The 22155-nt window shown below is 35.2% G+C and overlaps 1 protein-coding gene and 1 long non-coding RNA gene across 12 annotated transcripts in view; one reads left to right on the top strand and one right to left on the bottom strand.

Annotated features, from left to right (window-relative positions):
• Positions 1 to 13218, bottom strand: part of ZNF711 (zinc finger protein 711) — a 29093-nt gene extending 15875 nt beyond the window's left edge. Inside the window, exons 1-5 of one of the 11 annotated variants that reach the window (XM_016943468.3) lie at positions 12972 to 13194; positions 11141 to 11260; positions 9975 to 10233; positions 9512 to 9616; positions 1679 to 2221 (exon numbers count right to left, since the gene is read on the bottom strand). In XM_016943468.3, the coding sequence (XP_016798957.1) occupies positions 1679 to 2221; positions 9512 to 9590 (622 nt within the window). In that variant the 5' untranslated portion in view covers positions 9591 to 9616; positions 9975 to 10233; positions 11141 to 11260; positions 12972 to 13194. Of the gene's footprint in view, positions 1 to 1678; positions 2222 to 9511; positions 10234 to 11140; positions 11261 to 12971 lie in introns of all 11 variants that reach the window. The other 10 variants (XM_016943474.3, XM_016943471.3, XM_054677040.2 and 7 more) reach the window with 10 other exon arrangements.
• Positions 13219 to 13246: 28 nt separating this feature from the next.
• Positions 13247 to 22155, top strand: part of LOC104003937 (uncharacterized) — a 34065-nt gene continuing 25156 nt past the window's right edge. The window contains exon 1 of the long non-coding RNA XR_676735.4: positions 13247 to 13557. This is a non-coding gene — a long non-coding RNA (uncharacterized LOC104003937). The remainder of the gene's footprint in view (positions 13558 to 22155) is intronic.

Here is a 22155-nt window from a genome sequence, read left to right as displayed (position 1 = left end):
ATGCTGCTGTGGGTCATTATTCTAAGCAAATTAATGCAAGAACAGAAAACCAAATACTGCATGTTCTCACTTATAAGAGAAGTCTAAACATGGGGTCCTCATGGACATAAAGATGGCAACAACAGACATTGGGGATTACTAGAGGTGGGAGGGAGGGAGTGGGGCGAGGACCAAAAAACTAACTGTTGGGTACTATGCTCAGTACCTAGGAGATGGGATCATTCATACCCGTACAAATCCTAAAATAAAAGTTGAAACCAAACAAATGAACAAAAAATAAAATTATATTCCTCAAAGGAGTCCTTGTATTTGATATATGAGGTAGTTATCAAAATAATTATTCTAACTTAGAATATTCCAGAAACTTTTTTAAAAAACTTTTGCAGAATTAAATCATAGAAGATAACACAAGGTATGACTGTTCACAATACATGACATCTAAATTTTGCACTACTTTAATATCAGTTAAAATTAATGAATACTCTTTTGAAGACATACTGAATTTTAGTGTAGACGACCAACTTTTGCCACATCATTTTACATGATAACCATACTATAGATCTTTTAAAAAATGCCACGTTAAGATGTAAATATGGAGTTGCTTTAGTAATCTATATCTATTTAAAAATAGGTAACAATATTTGTAGTCTTTTAGTGGCTTACATTATTTTCTTAAAAACAATGTAAAAATTCACCTTCAAAAGTGCTTATAGAAGAAAAAAGTTAACATGCTAAACTTTACAATTAAATTCACAAATTAAATAAATTTAGTTTATTTTCAGTTTTAAATTCACTAATACACATATACATACGATCACTTTATACACACATACACACACACACTCTACCTGGCGATAAACTTCCCAGTCAACCATTTTTGTATTTTAAAAAGAATAAAAATCTTCCCTGGATAAGTCAAAAAAATTTGTCTAATCTTAACTACTTGTAGCATGATCCCTTCAAATTTAATAACTAATATACCTACTTCTTTAAGCTCCATCAATAACTTATCAAGATATTTTTTATTTTTGTTGCTGCTCTCATAAACCCATCATTTAAAATGAGAACAAAATATTTCTATCTTCCCGCTTCGGATAGAATGTTTTAAGAATCTTGCAAAGCAGTCTAAAATAAACATGTTAAATAGCTTTGCATAAAATATACACGCACATATTTAGGCATAAGCAATATAAACACAGGGAGAACTGTAGGACATTATCTGAGTTTATGATTTACTTTTCAAGTATTTAATTTAAAAATCAATACATTTCTTAACATATTCTGCTTAAGTTCCTAAGAAAAACTTAATTGACAATTTCAGTGCCTGTCATATTAAAAAAAAGCAGTGGCTACATAAGAAAGTTCCCATGTTGAAATATATATATTTATCATTAAAATTTTGTATCAGTTAATGTTCTTGTTGTTGCCAAATCTATACCTCTATTTTAAGATACTAATAAACTGCATTATTTTACTTCATTTCAGGTATGAATTTTCATTGAATAAATTAAAAACATCAGTAAACTCAAAACAGCATCTTAATGACACTGCTTCAAAAAATTATTTTTCAAAAAGATTCCCCTATAACTTTTATTGAATATATCCCTCATCCCAGAAAACTTTTCCGGATTATATAAATCAATCTCCTGAGTAATTATGGGCTTTATGTTTCACTTACAAGATATCATTAAGTAGTCTTCAGAAGTGCTCTTGACATCATCATCATCATCATCTTCGGTTTTTATAGTAACTGTAGAACCAGGAACACCTCCAGCTGCTTGAATCACAGTTTCTGTATCTGAATTAGTTACAAGAACCTCCTCTGATACCATTGTGGGAGAGTCGACTCCTGAAACACAATCTTGGACCACATGTTCTAAGTGTCCATTAGGACCAGTAACAAGGTCAGCCACGAAAACCTGCTCTGGTACCCTAACGGTTTCTGTAATTAGTTCAGAAGTCAAGATGTGATCACCATCATCTTCCTCTAAATCCTCTTCAATGGCAACATCAGCTTCAAGTACCGCTTCAGGAACAATCACACCTTCTGTTACTACATCAGTCTCTGTGATGATATCAGGTCCATGGACAACTTCAGCTGCAAGGCCATGATCAAGAGTTATCCCATCATCTGTGACAACATCAGAAACTAAAACAGCTTCAGGAACTGAAACAACAATATGGTCTCCATCGATATGTGCAGTACCAGCCATTCCAGCCACTATAATACAAACAATTATCCAAAAAAGGTAAAGTTATTTTATTAATTTAGAGTACTGTATTTAATAAATCAAATGCTATAAATATTTCTTAAATATTAAGTAATCTTGGCCAAATAAATCATTTTTTAAAATCATTGACAATTTAACTGCAATTAAAATCACCAACAACCAGGAATTGGGTTAGAGTTGGGTGAAAACGATGTTAGTAAAATCTACATGAAGACCTTAAAATGATATACTTTATTTTCAAGTAAAACATAAAAGCCATAATGAGATATCACTACATTCCAATTAAAACAGTTAACACAAAAAACAGTGATAGCACCATAGGCTGGTGAGGATGTGGAGAAACTGGATTTCTCAAACGTTATTGGTGCAAACGTAAAATAGTAGCAGCCACTCTCGAAAATAGTTTGGCGATTTCTTTTTTTCTTTTTTTCTTTTTTTTTTTTTGAGACGAAGTCTCGCTCTATCGCCCAGGCTGGAGTGCGGTGGCGCGATCTCGGCTCACTGCAAACTCCACCTCCCGGGTTCACGCCATTCTCCTGCCTCAGCCTCCTGAGTAGCTGGGACTACACGCGCCCGCCACTGCGCCCGGCTAATTTTTTGTATTTTTAGTAGAGATGGGGTTTCACCGTGTTAGCCAGGATGGTCTCGATCTCCTGACCTCGTGATCCACCAGTAGTTTGGCGATTTCTTACAAAACTAAATATGCACTTACTATACAATCCAACCATTGCAATCTCGGGCATTTTTCCCCAGAAAAATGAAAATATATGTTTATACCAAACACTGTACAGAAATATTCCTAACAGCTCATAGTAGCTATTACTCATAGTAGCAAAAAATTAGACACAACCCAAGTGTCCTTTAGCAGGTGAATGGTTGGTTCCACCAACTCTGGCACATCCCTACTATGGAATACTACCCAGCAATAAAAATGAACACACTGTTGATATATTCAACAACCTGAATTTCCTCCAGAAAATTTTGCTGAGGGAAAAAAAGACAATCACCAAAGGTTATGATACTGTATAATGTATAAATGGAGTAATTTATATTATCTCAAAACAATAAAACTATAGGGATGGAGAACAGATTATTGGTTGCCAAGGGTGTCTGTGTGTGTGTGTGTGTGTGTGTGTGTGTGTGTGTCTGTGAACACACAGGGATAGCATATATATAGTGATAGAACAGCTCTGCATCTTCATTGTGGTGGTATTTACACAAATCTATATGTGGGATAAAACTGCATAGAATATATACATTCACATACACACACACGAATGTATGTTAAAAATGGTGAAAACTGCATTAGGTCTGTAGTCTAGTTAACAGTAATGTGTGAATGTCAATTTCCTGGTTTTTGTATTATACTACAGTTATGTAAGATGCCACCATCACAGGAAGGTAAGTAAAGGGTACATGGACTGTATGTACTCCTTTGCTCTATTGCTTGTGAGTCTATAATTGTTTCAAAAAATTAAAATAAAAAGGCACAAAAACGTAAAAGGATACTAATATGTTAAGTGAGTTAATAAAATATTCTATTATAAAATATGCATCATGAACATGAAAGTGTCTGAACTTCTTTAACTTATAATAATTACTATATCCAAAATTGGAAGGCATCTTTCAACACCTGATTTAGGGGGAAAAACTCTGTACTCATCTTAGACTAATATTTGGTTTGAGAATAGTAAATCTGTAGGAATAAAGCTTTAATGTTTTTCTTGAGCAGCATGGTAAACACCAACTCCTACCTGCCCTGTAAATATTGTACAAGTGTAAAATCCCTTCATGAGGAATTCTGCTAAGTTCTGCTCCCTGAGGTGGTACAAAAACAAATTAAGAGGGCTTGTGGATCTGGTTATAATAAATTATCTACAAGAAATCATCCAGTACAAAACCTTTTGATCACTTTCTATAAAGTAGTACCTGAAAGAGTGTTATTTGTCACATAGTGCTCATTATTTTTAATCAATTCATTATGGAAGTTAGTTACCAAGTTAGGATGGAGACCAATGGACACCATCAATACACTAACACATCAAAGAACAAGGTGAAAAGGGAAAGCTGAGCTTTCAACAGCGTTTTTGGGATACTTTACTTTCAACCCTTTTAAATCCTTCTCACCGTCTCAAACTCTCACCCAAACCACTAAATTACCCCAAAAGGACACAGCCACAATCCTGGAAGTCTGGTACACGAAGGGAGTATGTATAAAACAAGTATTTTTAATTCAGTTGTTACTCCACTGGGCATTTCAGAAATGGGGACGAGGTGGGGGTTCAAATTTAGCATTTAATCAGACTAGAAATGTGGTTTTTTAGCAAGGAAAAAATTAAAATATTAATCCTGTAAAATTAACTGTACTGGAATTCTATATATCTAAACAATAAAATTACTAATTCACAAAAATCTTTTCACAAACCAAAGATTTAAAATATGGGAAATTCCATTTATTTTAGAACACTGCTGAAGATTAGTCTGGTTCCTGAAAGTAGACCATAGGGAAGGAAAGAAGGGTAGAATAATGCTAGTGGGGACCTGGGTTCAGATCAACCTGGTTGGGTGGATTCTAAGAAGATAGACTGAAGGAACAGTGCTAGTTCACTTAGCCTCTAGCAGGAACTTACAAGTCAAAATAGATCAGATCTAAAAAACTAAATAAATAAATCCAAATGTGTTTGTTTATCCTGAACCAAATGCTCTCAAGGATCCTAGACCAAGAATTGGTAAGTCCCTCACAGGGTAGCAGCAGATTACTTAGACCAAGATCCAAGATATCTCTTATTAAATTTTGCTTGTTCTTCTTATCAGTTCATCTGTTAGATTCCACTGACTTTCTAAACAAAGTCACTTAGCTATAGATTAGCTATATTTATTGAGCACTGACTATCCAACAAGCAACCTGCTAATACAAGTATCATCTCATTTAATCCTCAGAACAACTGTATAAGGTGAGTGCGATTATCCTCATTTTAAATAAGGAGGAACTATGGTTTACAGATGTTATATAAGGTTGCCACAGGGTCCTAGCTGGAAACTGAACTCACTGTTTGACTCCAGACTGCCTTTTTTCTACTTGCCTGGGAAGAGGTTAGATTATATTTACCCTAGATACTGTTTTTTAAGGAGAGGTGTAAGATTAACTAAGTGAGGCACAGCTAGAGGAACAGCTTGAGATAAACAGTAAAATGGCCTATCACGTGGTCGCTCATTTAAATTTTAAATCATTTAGTAAACAGCATTAAATTGCGTTAATAATTTATCTTACTAGCTTAGAAAATTATAAACAATAAGAAAAAAATCATATAAAAAGTATAAAATTAAATAATCAGGCAACAGTAAGAAACATGTCCTGATTTCCAGTATTTCCCATTTTATTAAAGTTATTCCATTTAAATATGAATACTTGGAACATCACCAGAATGACAGCATAAAATCTGTTACGTGTCAGGTCTGTCTTGGGCCACTATCTAAGGGTGTTTTGCTATTTATATCCTAAAACAACACAGACTTTTTGTAGCATTAAAATCTTAAACAACTATTAAATTCAATCTCATACTTCAAGGACAGCTATTATACTGAGACACCAGCAAGGTTATTGAACAAAGTTGTAAATTTCTAAGTCTCAAATATTCTTCAAAATAAATTGGTCCAATGAATTATGCATTAAATTAATGTTTCAGATTTTCTGTATTGTATCAACCAAGAACCTTACAGAATTTGGAGATCTTGTGCCACAGTGTTCTTATTTGGTTAGCTCTGTGTATGTTAAACTCTAAGTTTCACAAATGTCAATAATTTATGGGGCTGCAAATATCTAAGTTTTGACGCTAACAGAATTTAAAGAGAATGTATCTAATTTCTAATGAAATTTTAGAATTTAGAAATTTTAACAGGGAGGTAAAATAAGCATGGGGGGGCTGCTTTCAGAAGAAATCTAAGTTATCAGGGCTAAAATTTCCAAAAGTCCCCCAATAAAGGTCTTTTTAGGTTTAGGTCTGTTTGACAACCTTTGCATTTCACAAAATATCATACAACAATGAAAATGCCTATAAATGAAATTGTGCTGGGAACTGCATATCAAAAATAGAGTGAGTTACTGCCTTTTAAGAGTTCAGAATTTACCAAGGACAAATGGAAACTTAACATATTTCAAGTCAACATTATCCCTAAGCACAAATGAGTGAGCATTACCCATATTAGTTATTCTTGATCTAATAGCAAATTCAGAAAAACAGTCTCACCAAAAATGCAAAAGTAATTTAACTGCCATTGATTTATATACCTTGATTTAAGAGAGCATAAAAATGAAATTTAAAAAGAATGCATCATTTGAAAAAACCACTAACTCAAAATACTACCAGTTAAATCATAAACAGGTATATAACAACAAAAACAACAATAAGTGCCTTTAAACATTTTTCTGATACAAATCAGTTTACTCAATTAAATTCATTTTAGAGAGGGCTTTAAATGATAATATGAAAATACTAATTAAAAATTAGAAGTAGTTCGCAAACCTTTCAATTTTATTATTTCTAAAAAGGGAGGGGATAGTGAACGAAAATCTTACTTTCTACATATTTATGCAGCTATAATTGTGTATAGGTATATGTGTGTATATATATTCTCCTCAATTCAAATGAAAAAAAAATTCCAAGAGGCTGTGCTATTTATTCTGTGGTTTCAGGTATGCCTTGGCATACTGTCACACGCCTCCAAAGGCACTCATACTTCAATCTAAGATGCAAAGCTTATTTTGTCAAACACATAATATTTCTAGTGGATTAAAAATATTTCAACAACCCAAATATCTATCAACTGATAAACAAATAAACCAAATGTGGTGTACTCATACAATGGAATATCATTGGCAGTGAAAACGAATGAAGTATGTACTGATACATGCTATAACATGGATGACACTTAAAAACATGCTAAGTGAAAGAAGCCAGACACAATGACCATATATGATTCCACTTATATAAAATGTTCAGAATAATTAAATCCACAGACAGAAAGATTAGTGGCTGCCTAGGGCTGGTGGGGAGAGGCAGAATGGGGAATGACTGCTAATGGGTATGAGGTGTCTTTTTTTAGGATATGAAAATGTTCTAAAACTAGGTACTAGTGATGGTTATACAATTTTGTGAATATGCTAAAAACCACTGAATTGTATACTTTATAAAAATGGATGAATGGAATGGTATGTGAATGTATCTGAATAAAAAGTAAAGAAGAAAAAACATATATGTTAAATATTTCAATATGCATATTCTATTCCCCTAACAACTAAAAGAAAAAAAGTAGTAGATGTAATAAAGGAGTAATTAATTCTAAAGACATTGAGGATAAACAATGGAAAGGAAGGTTAAAAGGAACATTATGTAAATATTCACCAGCACCAATCAGATTTTTTTTTCATCTTTTGAAAGGAATCACACTTTACTAGCTAATAGCCAACCTCTTCAGGAATGAAGTGAGTTTTGGCACTTTATCAAATGCTATAGGAGAGGTAATATTTTGTATTAAATGGAGAAACTACTATAATACTTCCATTTTAAAAATATCTTATTTTAAAAGGTAAAAAATTAAAGTTGACATTTCAACCAAAATTTATTTACCATACTGAAATTCCAGTGTTCCATTATTCTAAAAACTATCAACTCTCTACTAAAGAATTCATGGGAATATCTTTAATCTCTTACTCTTTGGCCCTATTATCCTTCCTCTAGAATTTATTGATGAGTTTTTTTCACCCAAAGTCATTTCTAAATCATCCGTAGTCAACACAATTCACTTAGCTTTCAGAAGAATACATCCACGATTTCTTTATATTTCATCAATTAACTCACATCCAATATTGGACTACTCAACTTTATTCATCAGAAAGAAATGTCAAAGAATTCTATAACTGGAGAGGACCTTAAATGTTATCTAGTGCAATCATTATAAAAGGGAATTCAGTAATTTATCCAAGTTTACACAGCTAGTTAACAGCACTGCCATGACTAGAATACGGCTTTACTGACTTCCGTTGCTGTGGGATTTACTACAGGGGACCAAATGATACATTCAACCATATTATCAACGAACAATAGTAGCATTTTCTTAACTTAGCAAAGTATCACAGTTCTATTCCCTCATCACTAATTTCAGCTTCAACAATTCCATATTACCTCGTTCCCTGTTCTTTTATCGCAGTTCACCATTTGTCTTTTCTGCTTTCACTCCAATCTTATCTTCAATTCTTTTGATCTCATCCCTGCCTTTTATACTTCAAATAGCTCTATCTCCTCTGTAATTCAGATCATCCCTGGCCAAATTCAGTTTATTTGTTGAATGTCAATGGAGTCTTGGCATCCTCATCAAAATGACTACTGTCAAGAGGCTACTTACAAACCTGGCCACAAGAGTAAGGAGTCTTTTTTTTTTTTTTTTTTTTTTTTTTTTTGAGACTGAGTCTCATTCTGTCACCAGGCTGGAGTGCAGTGGCACCATCTCAGCTCAGCTCATTGCAACCTCCGCCTCATGGGCTCAAGCAATTCTCCTGCCTCAGCCTCCTGAGTAGCTGGGACTACAGGCGTGCTCCACCACGCTCGGCTAATCTTTTGTACTTTTAGTAGAGACGGGGTTTCACCATGCTGGCCAGAATGATTTCAATCTCTTGACCTCGTGATCCGCCCGCCTTTGCCTCCCAAAGTGCTGGGATTACAGGCATGAGCCACGAAGCCCGGCCTCTTTTTTTTTTTTTTTAAAAAAAAAAAGAGAAAGAAAAATGTATTCTAATGGTAACAACTTTCTGAGGAAATAGCATCACAATAATAATCACCTAGTGCATGATTTTGCATATCACTATATAAGCATCTTTTTTTTTAGTTGATGTAAGCACTTCTTTTTCCAACTTTATTAACAATGCAACTTAAATGTGTTTTAGAAAGTCAGTTTAACATTTCCTACACGTGAGAGCTGATATATACTATCAGAACAGAATGTGATATAATTATGCAGTTATTTATGTAAATTGAGTTTTTCATTTCCAGTAACATATTACCACCATATTTCAAGTGTCCCTAACACAACCTTCCCCTAAATTGTAAAAGTGATGTTAAGTAGACCACTGACACACAGCTTTATGAGAATAAGCTCTACAAATATATTTTCCTAGTAAAAGAACAAGTTTTCATTGTAATTCTCCCCTTCCTCAACTTATTTTTGATTTTTATTATCCCCTTACTTCTAAAAAAGAAAAAAATACAACAAAGAAAATGCTTTACCAAAATCTTGCATAATCATGGTATGGGCCATTCTAGAGTCTGGCGTGTGCAATCCAAGACTTCCACCGCCTGAATCCATACTTAGCAAAGTTCATTCACCAATATCTGCAAAAGAAATGGCTTTTAAAATAGTTTAATATATTTAGTCCAAAGTTAGTTGTTTTGAGAAAAAAATGCAATTGACAATATGCCTTTCAACCAAGTGTGGAAAGCTTATTACAAAAGAAAGCAAAACAAAGAAAAACCATGGTTAGATGCTTTATGTGACAACCATAAATAAAAGAAGTGCCAAGTGGAAGTAAACCAAAAATAATGGAGACAAAGGCACAGTCAAGCTGATGAGCCATAGGGAAGTGGTAGAAGAAAGCAAAACAACAAAACTGCAGTGCTAAAAGTTCCAGTTAAAACATAGGTTATAAAAGAAGAACGAGATGACAACAAACAATAGTTAGGATATTTATACATTACTAGAGGACTCAGATGTCTAGTATTAGTGAATTTCATCCACTGGCTCTCATCCATTTCTTCCAGACCCAGATCAGCCCTGCAGCGGAGCTCTGCAGATAAACTTGTATTCACCTCTGGCTCCCAGGGTTCTACTTATAATGTAAAATGTTCTATCCCAGTTTCCCCGGAGTTCTTTGAACCAGTAAGGACTTCTGGCCTCACTCTACTACATTCTCTTGTCTCAGTTTTGAGGACTCATGAAACATGACTGCTTCCTAAATATGGTAAAAATAAGATCGATCACATACAAACATTTAGCAAATTATTTATCTCAGCATTTCATTTACTTGTAATTGTAAAACTGACTTTTTATTAGTGATTAATAAAATTATGCTAGCTTCAAGGTGGTTTTGAAAGCAAGGGCTCAATCTATTTCATTTCAAATGACTTATCCTATATTTACGACCATTTGATAGTATGGAACATAAAGTCAGATGCTGTCACTCAATGTATTTCTTAGACACATATATGTGCATTTTCTCTTCAAACATAAGATTCTAAGTAAATCAACAAAAACCTGTCAATTTTATAAGGCACTTATCTCCTTTTCACGTAGGACTGCTTAATAAATTGTACCATATTGCACAACCGATAAAGCTGCAACCTTAATGAAAGTTTCAGAAAGGTGACACGTAATACAACTTAATATATTCTTAAATAAAGGAGGATGGCTAAATTGGTATTCAGGAGGCAGGAGAGTCTCAGAGGAACCCCTATCACTATTTCAGGTATATACATAAATATGTTACAGAAGTAGGTGACATTTCTATATAACAAACGATTCAGACAGAATTACTTTATGTATGAGCAAACTTCACAATTTTAGAAATTCTTAGTTGTGTATCTTTTTTCAAATGCCATTGTTTTCTGCTTTGCTATTATGCAAAATGAGGTCCAAGGCCAAGAGAGTTCACAATAAACTACCTGTGTGTTAACAAAATAAATCTGAAAGGGACATGTTCTTAACATTTAAAACAGTGTACTATTTGGATTTTAATTAGAGTAATTACTTTCTTTACCACATAACTAATAGAACAACTACAAATGTCTGAAAATGTTTTTAAAAACTTAATTTTATTTAACTGTTAAATAAGATAAAACAATAAGTAATTTGTTAATCACCTTTATATGAGTGTCTCGAAGAAATTGTAGATTTTCTCACATAAAGTAAAATCTGCAGCAATTTCTTTTTATTTTTCCTTCTGTGCTATGTTATTTTCTTTGGGAAAACGCTCTCTTTACCTATTATAAAAATACATTCAAAATCAGATACTTTAAAATATTTTAAACTAAGTTTCTTACACAACTTAATATTTTTCTTTACACCTGAACTTGCATAGTGAGGCTGGGAAGGGTTCATATGCTCAAATCTGTAGTAATGTTAAAATCAACCCAACGGATTCCAACAAAAACAACTACTCACTACGTTAGCAACGTTATTATACTTAGAATGCTACCACTTGATTAAACCAAAATCTTCTCTAAAGCACATCTTAAAAATCACAAACAACACCTTATTTTAGAAAGTGAAAGAGAATCAAGGGCAAGCTTTATCCTTGCCAAATCCATACTGAAAAGTCTGCACTAGCACTCAATGAAGTGTAAAAATTACAACACATAGTGCAACTATTATAAAAGTATTACACTGTGTGAATACCAAATAAATAAACCGGAGTATCTTTCCCCACATAGGAAGTTTCAATAAAATCAATAATAAATGAGGTATGAAAACAGCAGTGTGTTAAGTATTTAATAACCATTAGAGATAGCTAGGCTTCTTGGTCTTCTCTAAGTGTATCTCACATCCTTATTGAATGGAGATAACCCACCAAGTACGTCTCAAGTAAACATCTTTCCATTAATGCATGGGGAGTAGAAATCACAAAAAGAAAATCTGTCTCTTCTAACATAGCTCATTCAGGACCTAGCTTCTTAGTGATGTCAATAGGGTGACGGATAGATGAGAAATGGTAAGGCGGCAGAACAAGAGAATGCGAAAGTAGTATTTGCAGAGATGGGAGACAAAGGAGCCCTGGCAAGTAGCAGTATTGCAGCTTTGGACGCAGCCCTCTTCCCGCATAAGTCTCCTTTTCCCACGACCATGCCAAGTTTCAATCATTTCGAGCAGAATGCACACACGTGCCCTCTGAGGTATTACCCATCTGACTAGATCTTAAACCAAACAAGAGAACCTTCGCAGCAGAAAGGAAGAGACCGATGAGACAAGAATACCCTTTCCCCTCCTCCCTCCTCTCACTTGGTGCAGCGGTCGCCACCGCTGCTACCCACGCCGTGCTGCCCAGCCCCTCAGCCTCCTCCAGCTTCCTCTGCCCCGCTACGTGGGAGACGGTTGGGAACCAAAATGGTGGTGTTTTAGTGTAGGCGACAGTTGTTGCACACGCCCCCCCCCTCCCCCCAACTCCCAGGCTCTGACGGCTCCCAATCCCCTAAAATGCCAATTCGGTGCCACTTCCTCGCACACGCCGCCATCCCTCGCGCATTCCAAAGGTTACTATTAGCTCGGTCAGGGGGCGGGGGCGAGGCGACTGGGGCGCCAGTGAAAAGAATATGGGGTGGAGGGATAGCTGAGAGAAACTGCCAGGGGGACGCTGCATTCTTCACTTCACCGTTTTGTTTTCCGCCATTTTCACGTCACCCTAAACCACCGACGGTCTCAACGACGGCTCTAGCTCCCTGGGGCTCTGGCCTAGGGAAAGAGGAGGTTGGCTAAGGGGGAAAACCCTTACTTCCCTCAATTCCTCCAGCCCCCGGCTGCGGCTGAAGAGGAAAACTCCGCCCGAGGCGGGAGGAAAGCTCAGGGACTGGACGCCACTTCCATTGTTCCCTTCGCCCTACGCTACACGCTGGGTGTGAGCCTCTCCTCCCCTCAGACAAGAAACACTGAACGCGGTGGATCCACGTCCCTCTAGTTTCTCGTCAGGAGTCTCCTTACCTGCTGCTGCAGCTACAGCTGCCGCTGCCGCTGCCGCCGCCGCCGTCTCCGTGCCGCCAGTCGGACTGTGACCGCGCTCTGGATGGCTGCGGGGGGCGGCAGCTGTGGATCCCTTAAGGTCCTCACATTCGGGTTTCCGAGGTTCCGCAGCCCGAGCCAATCACAATCTACTCTGCGTCTGGGAGGCGCGCCGCCTCGTTCTCCTTTATATTGCTGCTGACATGCTGAGGTTGCATTACGTCACGCTACCCGTGCTGCAGGGTAGGGGGCCAAAGGGGGGTCTCGCGCACGCGCGCGCGCGCGGGAGATCGAGCGCCCGCGCTAGGTTAGTGCGAGACCCCGCCGGCTTGCGGCGGGGGCTGAGCGCCGGCCATGTCCAAGTGCGCAAGCCCAGATCTCGGCGCGCCCCTGAGGAGTTTCTGTGGGAAGATTTTCTGTTTTCCAGGTTTCCCAAGGGAAACGAAGAAAGGGAGGGGGATAATCAATGACTGAACCTCTAATAGATGTTGGACGACGTTAAAAAAAAAAAATGTATCGGCCCTACCCTCGAGGATTTGACAAATTAGACTGACCAGAGTGATAAGAGGTATGCCTCACCCCAATAAAACCTGTGTGTGTTGCAGTTTCCCTTCCTCCCTCCCTTCATTTCTTTTCTATTTTGTAATGGTAGACAATTCGATGAAGAAAGTGAAGGAGAGTGAAGAAAGGTATAGAAAGGAAAAGGTGAACAAGGGACCTCAATGAAGTGGACACTAAATATCTCATGAATGTGTCACTTTCAGCTTCTGTCTGCAAAAAGTGGGAGGACAGTGAGAAATTCATTGGGTGAGGGATGGGGAAAAGAGTGATGAGATGTGATGAAAGGTAGGTGGGGACTAGATTGCGTAAGCAAAGGGTCTTATGTTTTGCCTATTTTAGCTTTAATTCTATAAGCATTTGGAATCAATAACAGTGTTTAAGCAGGGAAAGGATAGGATCCTAAAGAAAGTAACTCTTTATCTTTGCAAATCATTTGAATATTTACAAATAAAGCATGTTATTATTCTAGATTCTAGATACATTCTTCAGGTCTCTATAACCTAATATACCACTAAAGTTTTTGATAGAATTATAGAAGATGTGAAAGTCCTAGCACAGTACCTGGCTCATAGTAGACCAGGAGTCGGCACACTTTCCCTATAAAGGGCCGGATAGTAAATATTTTATTTTTGTAAATAAATAGTAGTAAGTAAAATATTTTTTGAGGGCTATAGCGTCTCTGTCACAACTACTCTGCTCTGCCATTGTAGCCCCAAAGTGGCCATAGACACGTTCAGCAGAATGAGGAGATATAATTTCCAAGCTTGAAAACGGTGAAATTCAGTTATTACTAAAACGTGAAGTATGATAAATAGATAGATAAGAGATTGGTAAATTACCTTCCATTGTGAGGTTCAAAGTTTCTCTGCAAGAAATGCAATTTCTGCAAAGCCCGTACACAGTGGGCACAGAGAAGGAGCATGCTCGTGTGCGCGCATGTGATGTGTGTGTGTATGTGCATGTGTAATGATGGTAAAATATTTGTTTGCCTTACTTTTGAGTTCCAGGGAGAGATAAGTGAGCATGGCTGTGTTCCAGTAGAACTTTATTTATGAACGCTGACATTTGAATTTTATTTCATCTTAATGCGCAGTGAAAAATTATTCTTCTTTGAATTTTTTCAACAATTAAAAATGTAAAAATCACTCTTAGTCATAGGCCATAGAATAACAGGCAGCAGTCCAGATTTGGCTTGTGGGCCATAGTTTGCCCACCTCTGTAGGTTTCATTTACTTAAGCTTTTATTTTCCATTGTAGAAGAAGAAAGATATTTTTATGAGTGTGTCCTCATACATGACATTTTTCTATGTTGGATAGCCTGGCAAATACTACTTATGGTCTTGTCCCATGGCAATTCCAACAGGACACTCAAAGAAGAAAGCTGAGAAAGATGTGGGGTTTTTACATCAATCACCTTTGTGAATGGTACACTGTGGGAGATAATTTTTAAAACCTGAAGGCCATCCTTGCCCTTCCCTCTTTCTCCAAACATCTAGTCAATGAAAATATCCTGAGAATTCTTCCTCTTTAATATCCGTGGAATTAATCCCCCTTTTACCTAACATCATTACCTTGTTCAGGTTCACATGCCTTCTTAACTGGATTATTGCAACCCCTTGCTAACTAGTTCCTCTGTGTCCATTTACTCACCAAATTCCCAAATCAAAAATGACAAAATCAGAAAAATATATCAAATCGATTCTCCCCATTCCATTTTCACTTCAGTTGAGGCCCTCACCAATGGGACAGTAGTAATAGTCTTCTGACTTATTTCTCTGCTCCACTTGTTATCTTTTACAGTGTAGAGTCTACATCATCACTGAATTCACTTGCATAACAAAACAAACAAAACTGATTATCTTACTCCCCTGCTTAAACATTGCTATCAGTTTCCACTAGAAGTCTAGGATAACACCCAGACAAGTACAAAAAGAGAGTTTTGGTAATCCTGGCTATGGAACAATGGGGAGACCATTCAACATATGTCCTTTAGATATTTGGCCAATATTTATTTAAAGGAAGAAACTGACTAATAAATGGGAAAAAAAAACTGTTAGAGCTGGCTGTTTATGCTATTTTGGAAAATAGTATTGTATTTATAATTATATAGGCATCATAAGCCCAAAGCATTCATTTTTTTCTATTTTATTTTAAAATTTCAACTTTTGTTTTACATTCAGGAGATACATGTGGAGGCTTGTTAACTGGGTATATTGAGTGATGCTGAAGTTTGGTGTATGAATGATCCCATCACTCAGGTAGTGAACATAGTACCCAACAGGTAGTTTTTTAGCACTTGCCCGCCCTCCTTCTCTCTCCTCTCCAGTAGTCCTCAGTGTCTGTATCCATCTTTATGTCCATGTGTACCCAAATAAAGCATTCATATATATATGGCTCTACTGTTGTTCATATTTAAGTAACATTATAATAAAACTACCATAATTTAAATGAACATTGGGAGTACAATTTTTCCTTTAAAATAGTCTAATAAAAAATACAAAATGACACTCAAAAAGTCTGTAAATACTATCCCACGTAAAAGGTACCAGGACTCCTTGGGGGGAATAGCTAATTCCAAGTTTGAGATAAAAAAAACAAATAAGATGGGATTGTGACATATTGTGTCAGAGAGCAGGGGTACCATCAAAGTCTAATGTCAAAAGTACACAGGAGGCCAGGTGCGGTGGCTCACGCCTGTAATCCCAGCACTTTGGGAGGCCGAGGCGGGCGGATCACGAGGTCAGGAGATCGAGACCATCCTGGCTAACACGGTGAAACCCCGTGTCTATTAAAAATACAAAAAAAAAAAAAGTACATAGGAGCGTCAAACAATAATAGTAACTTTGAATGATGAAAACACATTGACTATATAAAAATTCATGAGTTGATTAATGATACCGATAGAGAGGGATCCCCCTACTCCCAAAGAATGAAACCTCATTGAATACCATTTAAGGTAAATAGAACATCGACTCCTTATTCTGACAATTAGCAGTCAAAAGAAAAAAAAAATCAGTATTTTATTCTGCTTTTTTTGTACAAACTTTCATAACAACAAGAAAGCCCTAGTTTGATAAGAGAAAGTTCTTTTTGCAAGAAATACAGTTAGTAAATGTAGGAAAAAATCCAGAAATAAATGTAGAAAATCACTATTTTACAACCTCCAATGATGTAACAGATCCAGGCAAGGATCATCAGTGGGTGAAATATGAGATGAAAAAGTTTATTAAGGAGTTCAGGCCGTCATCACCTGAACCCTGTAATAATTTTATCATTGACAACATTTGGTATTGTCATTATTCTTTATTTCAGCTGATCAGATAGTTGTATAGTGATATCTCATTGTCTGACAGCTAATAATTTGTCTAATAGCTAATAATTAACACCTGTTTGTGTCCTTATTTGCCGTAACTTCTCTGATGAAGCGTCCGTTTAAGTTCTTTGCCCATCTTTTAATGTGGTTGTTTCCTTACTATTGAGTTTTCAGAGTTTAAAAAAAATACATTTTCTGGATACTAGTCCTTTATCAGATACGTGATTTGAAAATATTTTCTGTACATCATTACTGGGTCTTTTCATTCACTTTACAGTGCCTTGGGCAGAAAAAATGTTTTCAAATTTGATGAAGTCAAATTTGTCATTTTTTTTTTCTTGCATGTGTTGTGCTTTGGTGTCAGTTTTAAGGTTTTTTTTCCCCTAAAAGTTTAACATTTTAGTTTTTGCATTTACATATATTAATTATTTTGAGTTGGTCTTTATATAAGGTGTGAAATTCAGGTTAAGGTTCATTTTCAAAGGTTCCAGCAATATTTGTTCAAAAGACAACCTTTTCTCCACTGAATTGCCTGTGTATCTTTGTAAAAATATCAAATGGCCATATTCATGTAGGTGCATATCTGTCCTATTTTTTAGGTTCCATTGACTTGTGGACTTGTGTATCTATCCCTTTACAAACACTGCTGTGACTTGATTACTTTAGCTTTATTTATAGTAACTTCTAAAATTAAGTAGTGTGATTCCTCTTTGTTTTTCTTTGTCAAAATGTAATGAGCTATTCTAGTTCTTGTGTCTTTACATGTAAATTTGAATATTAGCATGTCTATATACAAATTTCTGCTGGGATTTTGGTTGATATTGTGTTAATCTATAGATCTCTTTGAGGGAGAATTGACATCATTACTATAATGATTCTTCTATTCATGAACACAGTATGTACATTTGTTTAGGTCTTCTTGGATTTGTTTCATCAGTGTTTTGTCATTTTCAGTATATACATTCTGTGCATGCTTTGTTAGGTTTGTACCAAACATTTTCAGTTTTAGGAGCTATTGTAAATGGCATTTTTAAAATTGCAGTTTCAAATTTTTCTCTGTATTTAGTTATAAGCAGTTTGAATATAATATGTCTGGGCTTGGACTTTTTTGTGTTTATCCTCTTTAGGGTTCACTCAGCTTATTTTATTTTATTTCATTTTATTTTATTTTATTAATCGTGGTAAGAACACTTAACATGAGATCAACCCTTTCAACACATATTTAGTTGTACAATGCAGTATTGTTAACTAAAGGGACAATATTGTACAGCATATTTGTAGATATTAATCATCTTGAGTACTGAAACTTTATACAAATTAAAAACAACTGCACATTTCCCAGTCCCCCAGCCCCTAAGAATCACCACTTTACTCTTTCATTCTATGAGTTTGACAATTTTATTGTATTTTTTTGTATTTAATATTTATGGGTACATAGTAGATGTATATATTTGTGGGATACAGGAGATAGTTTAATACAGGCATACGATGTGTAATAAACACATCTCAGGGAAAATGGAGTATCTCTCATCTCAAGCATTTATCATTTCTTTGTGTGACACTCCAATTATATTCTTTTAGTTATTTCTAAATGTGCAATAAGTTATTGTTGACTGTAGTCACACTGCTGTGCTACCAGACACCAGCTCTTTTTCATTCTATTGAACTGTATTTTTTGTACCCATTCACTATCCCCATTTCCCCCAACCTCCCACTACCTGTCCCAGACTCTAGTAACCATCATTCTGGTCTCTATTTTCATGAGTTCAATTGTTTTAATTTTTAGCTCCAACAAATAAGTGAGAGCATGGAAAGTTTGTTTCTGTGCCTGGCTTATTTCACTTAACATAATGACCTCCAGTTCCATCCATGTTGTTGCAAATGACAGGATGCCATTATTTGCTATGGCTGAGTAGTACTCCATTGTGTATATGTACCACATTTTCTTTATCTATTCATTTGTTGATGGACACTTAGGTTGCTTCCAAATCTTGGCTATTGTGAGCAGTACTGCAGCAAACATGGGAATGCAGATACCTCTTCAATATACTGAATTCCTTTCTTTGGGGTATATATATAGCAGTGAGATTGCTAGATTATATGGTAGCTCTACTTTTAGTTTTTTGAGGAACCTCCAAAGTGTTCTTTATAGTGGTTGTACTAATTTACATTCCCACCAACAATGTACAAGAGTTCTGTTTCCTCCACATACTCACCAGCATTTGTTATTGCCTGTCTTTTGGATAAAATCCATTTTTTCTGGGGTGAGATAATACCTCACTATAGTTTTGATTTGCATTTCTCTGATTATCAATTATGTTGAGCATGTTTTTATACACCTGTTTGCAATTTGTATGCCTTCTATTGAGAAATGTCTACTCAGATATTTGACCCATTTTTAAATTGAATTACTAGATTTTTTTCCTATTGTTTGAGCTCTGTATATATTCTGGTTATTAATCCCTTGTCAGATGGGTAGTTTGCAAATATATTCTCCCATTTTGTGAATTGTCTGTACACTTTGTTGATTATTTCCTTTGCTGTGCATAAGCTGTTTAACTTGATATGATCCTATTTGTCCATTTTTTCTTTGGTCCTGTGCTTCTGGGGTATTACTTAAGAAATCTTTGCCCAGATAAATGTACTGGAGAGTTTCCCCCAATGTTTTCTATTAGTAGTTTATTAGCTTGAAGTCTTATATTTGAGTACTTAATCTATTTGGATTTGCTTTTTGTATATGGTGAGGAATAGGGATCTAGTTTCATTTTCTGCATATACAAATCCAGTTTTCCCAGCACCATTTATTGAAGAGACTGTCTTTACTCCAGTGTATGTTCTTGGCACCTTTGTTGAAAATGAATTCAGTGTAGGTGTGTGGATTTGTTTCTGGATATTCATTCAGAATTGGTTCTCTATTCTGTTCCATTAATTTATGTGTCTATTTTAATGCCAAGACCATGGTGCTTTGTTTACTGTAGCTCTGTAGTATAATTTGAAGTCAGGTAATGTGATTCCTCCAGTTTTGTTCTTTTTGCTTAAGATGGCTTTAGCTATTCTGCATCTTTTGTGGTTCTGTATAAATTTTAGGATTGCTGCTTGTAGCAATCCTAATAAGCATGGATTATCTTTTCATTGTTTTGTCCTATTCAATCTATTTCATCAGTGTTTTATAGTTTTAATTATAGAGACCTTTAATTTAGTTCATTAATTCCTAGGTACTTAATTTTATGTGTGGATATTTTAAACGGGATTTTTAAAAATTTCTTTTTCAGATTGTTCACTGTTGGCATATAGAAATGCTACTGATTTCGTATCCCGTAATGTTACTGAATTTGTTTACCAGTTCTTAAAGTTTTCCAAATATAAGATCATAGCATCTGCAAACAAGGATAATTTGACTTCTTCCTTTTAAATTCAGATGCCCTTTATTTATTTTGTCTGATTGGTCTAAGTAGGACTTCCAGTACTATGTTGAATGATACTCATGAAAGTGGGCATCCTTGTCATGTTCCATATCTTAAAGGAAAGGCTTTCAGTATTTCCCCATTCATTATGATACTAGCTGTGAGTCTGTCATGTGTGACTTTTACTGTGTTGTGGCACATTCCTTCTATTACCAGTTTTTTGAGGGTTTTTATCATGAAGGATTGTTGAACTTTATCAAATGCCTGTTCAGCATCAATTGAAATGATCATATGTTTTTTGTCCTACATTCTGTTAGTATGATGTATCACATCGATTGATTTTTATATGTTGAACCATAATTACATTCTGGGATAACCTCACTTGGTTCATGAAGAATAATATTTTTAATGTGTTGTTGAATTCAGTTTACTAGAATTTTGAGGATTTTTGCATCAATTTTCATTAGGAATATTAACTTATTAACTTGTACCCTTACTTTTTTGATATGTCTTTGGTTTTTGCATCATGGTAATACTGGTTTCATAGAATGAGTTCAGAAGTATTCATTCCCTCCTCTTCCTCTATTTTTCAGAATAGCTTGAATAGGATTGGTATTAATTCTTTAAATGTTTGGTAAAGTTCAGCAGTGAAGCCATCGGGTCCCAGGATTTTTGTTACTGGAGACTTTATTACAGCTTGAGTCTCGTTACTTGTTATTGGTTTGTTCAGCTTTTGAATTTCTTCATGGTTCAATCTTCGTAGGTTGTACATGTGTAGGAATTTATCAATTTCTTCTAGGTTTTCCAGTTTATTGGTATATGGTTGCCCATAGTAGTCTCTAATGATTATTTTAATTTCTGTGGAATTAGTAGTAATGTCTTCTTTTTCATCTCTATAATTTTATTTACTTGTGTCTTCTCTCTTTTTATCTTGATTATTCTGGCTAAAAGTTGGTCTATTTTTAAAATCTGTTTTAAAAACCAACTTTTTATTTCATCAATCTTTTTATTGCATTTTTGTTTAAATTTCACTTATTTCTGCTCTGATCTTTATTATTATTTTTTCTACTATTTTCAGGTTTGGTTTGTTTTTGCTTTAGTAGTTCTTTAAGATGCATCATTAGGTTGTTTATTTAAAGTTTTTCTACTTTTTTGATGTAGGTGCTTATAGCTATACAATTTCCTTTTAGTACTGCTTTGGCTATATCTCACAGATTTTGGTATATCGTGTTTCCATTTTCATTTGTTTCAATAAATTTTTCAGTTTCCTTCTTCATTTCTTTGTTGCCCCACTGATCATTCAGAAGCATGTTGTTTCATTTCTGTGTGTTTGTATAGTTTCCAAAATTCTTTTTGTAATTAATTTCTAGTTTTATTCTATTGTGGTCAGAAAAGATACTTGATATAATTTTTTTTTGAATTTCTTAAGACTTATATTGTCCTACCTTGGAGAATAATTCATGTGCTAAGGAGAAGAATGTGTCTTCTGTAGCTTTTGGATTAAGTGTTCTGTAAATATCTATTAGGTTCATTTGGTCTATAGTGCAGATTAAGTACAATGTTTCTTTGTTGATTTTTTGTACGGATGATCTGTCTCATGCTAAAATGGGAGGTCTCCATCTATTATTTTATTGGGGTGTATCTCTCTCTTAGCAATAATAATATTTGCTTTATGTATCTGGGTGCTCTAGTGTTGGTTGCACATATAATTGTTATAACCTCTTTCTGAATTGACACTTTTATCATTAAGAAACGTTCTTTGTTTCTTTTTATAGTTTTTGTCTTAAAATCTATTTTGTCTCAAATAAGTATACTTACTCTTGCTCTTTTTCGGTTTCTATTTGCATGGAACATATTTTTTCATCCCTTTATTTTCAGTCTATGTGTG

The sequence above is a fragment of the Pan troglodytes genome, chromosome X (assembly GCF_028858775.2).
Source record: "Pan troglodytes isolate AG18354 chromosome X, NHGRI_mPanTro3-v2.0_pri, whole genome shotgun sequence".
Taxonomy (NCBI): Eukaryota; Metazoa; Chordata; class Mammalia; order Primates; family Hominidae; genus Pan; species Pan troglodytes.
This window is presented reverse-complemented; position numbering and strand designations above follow the sequence as displayed.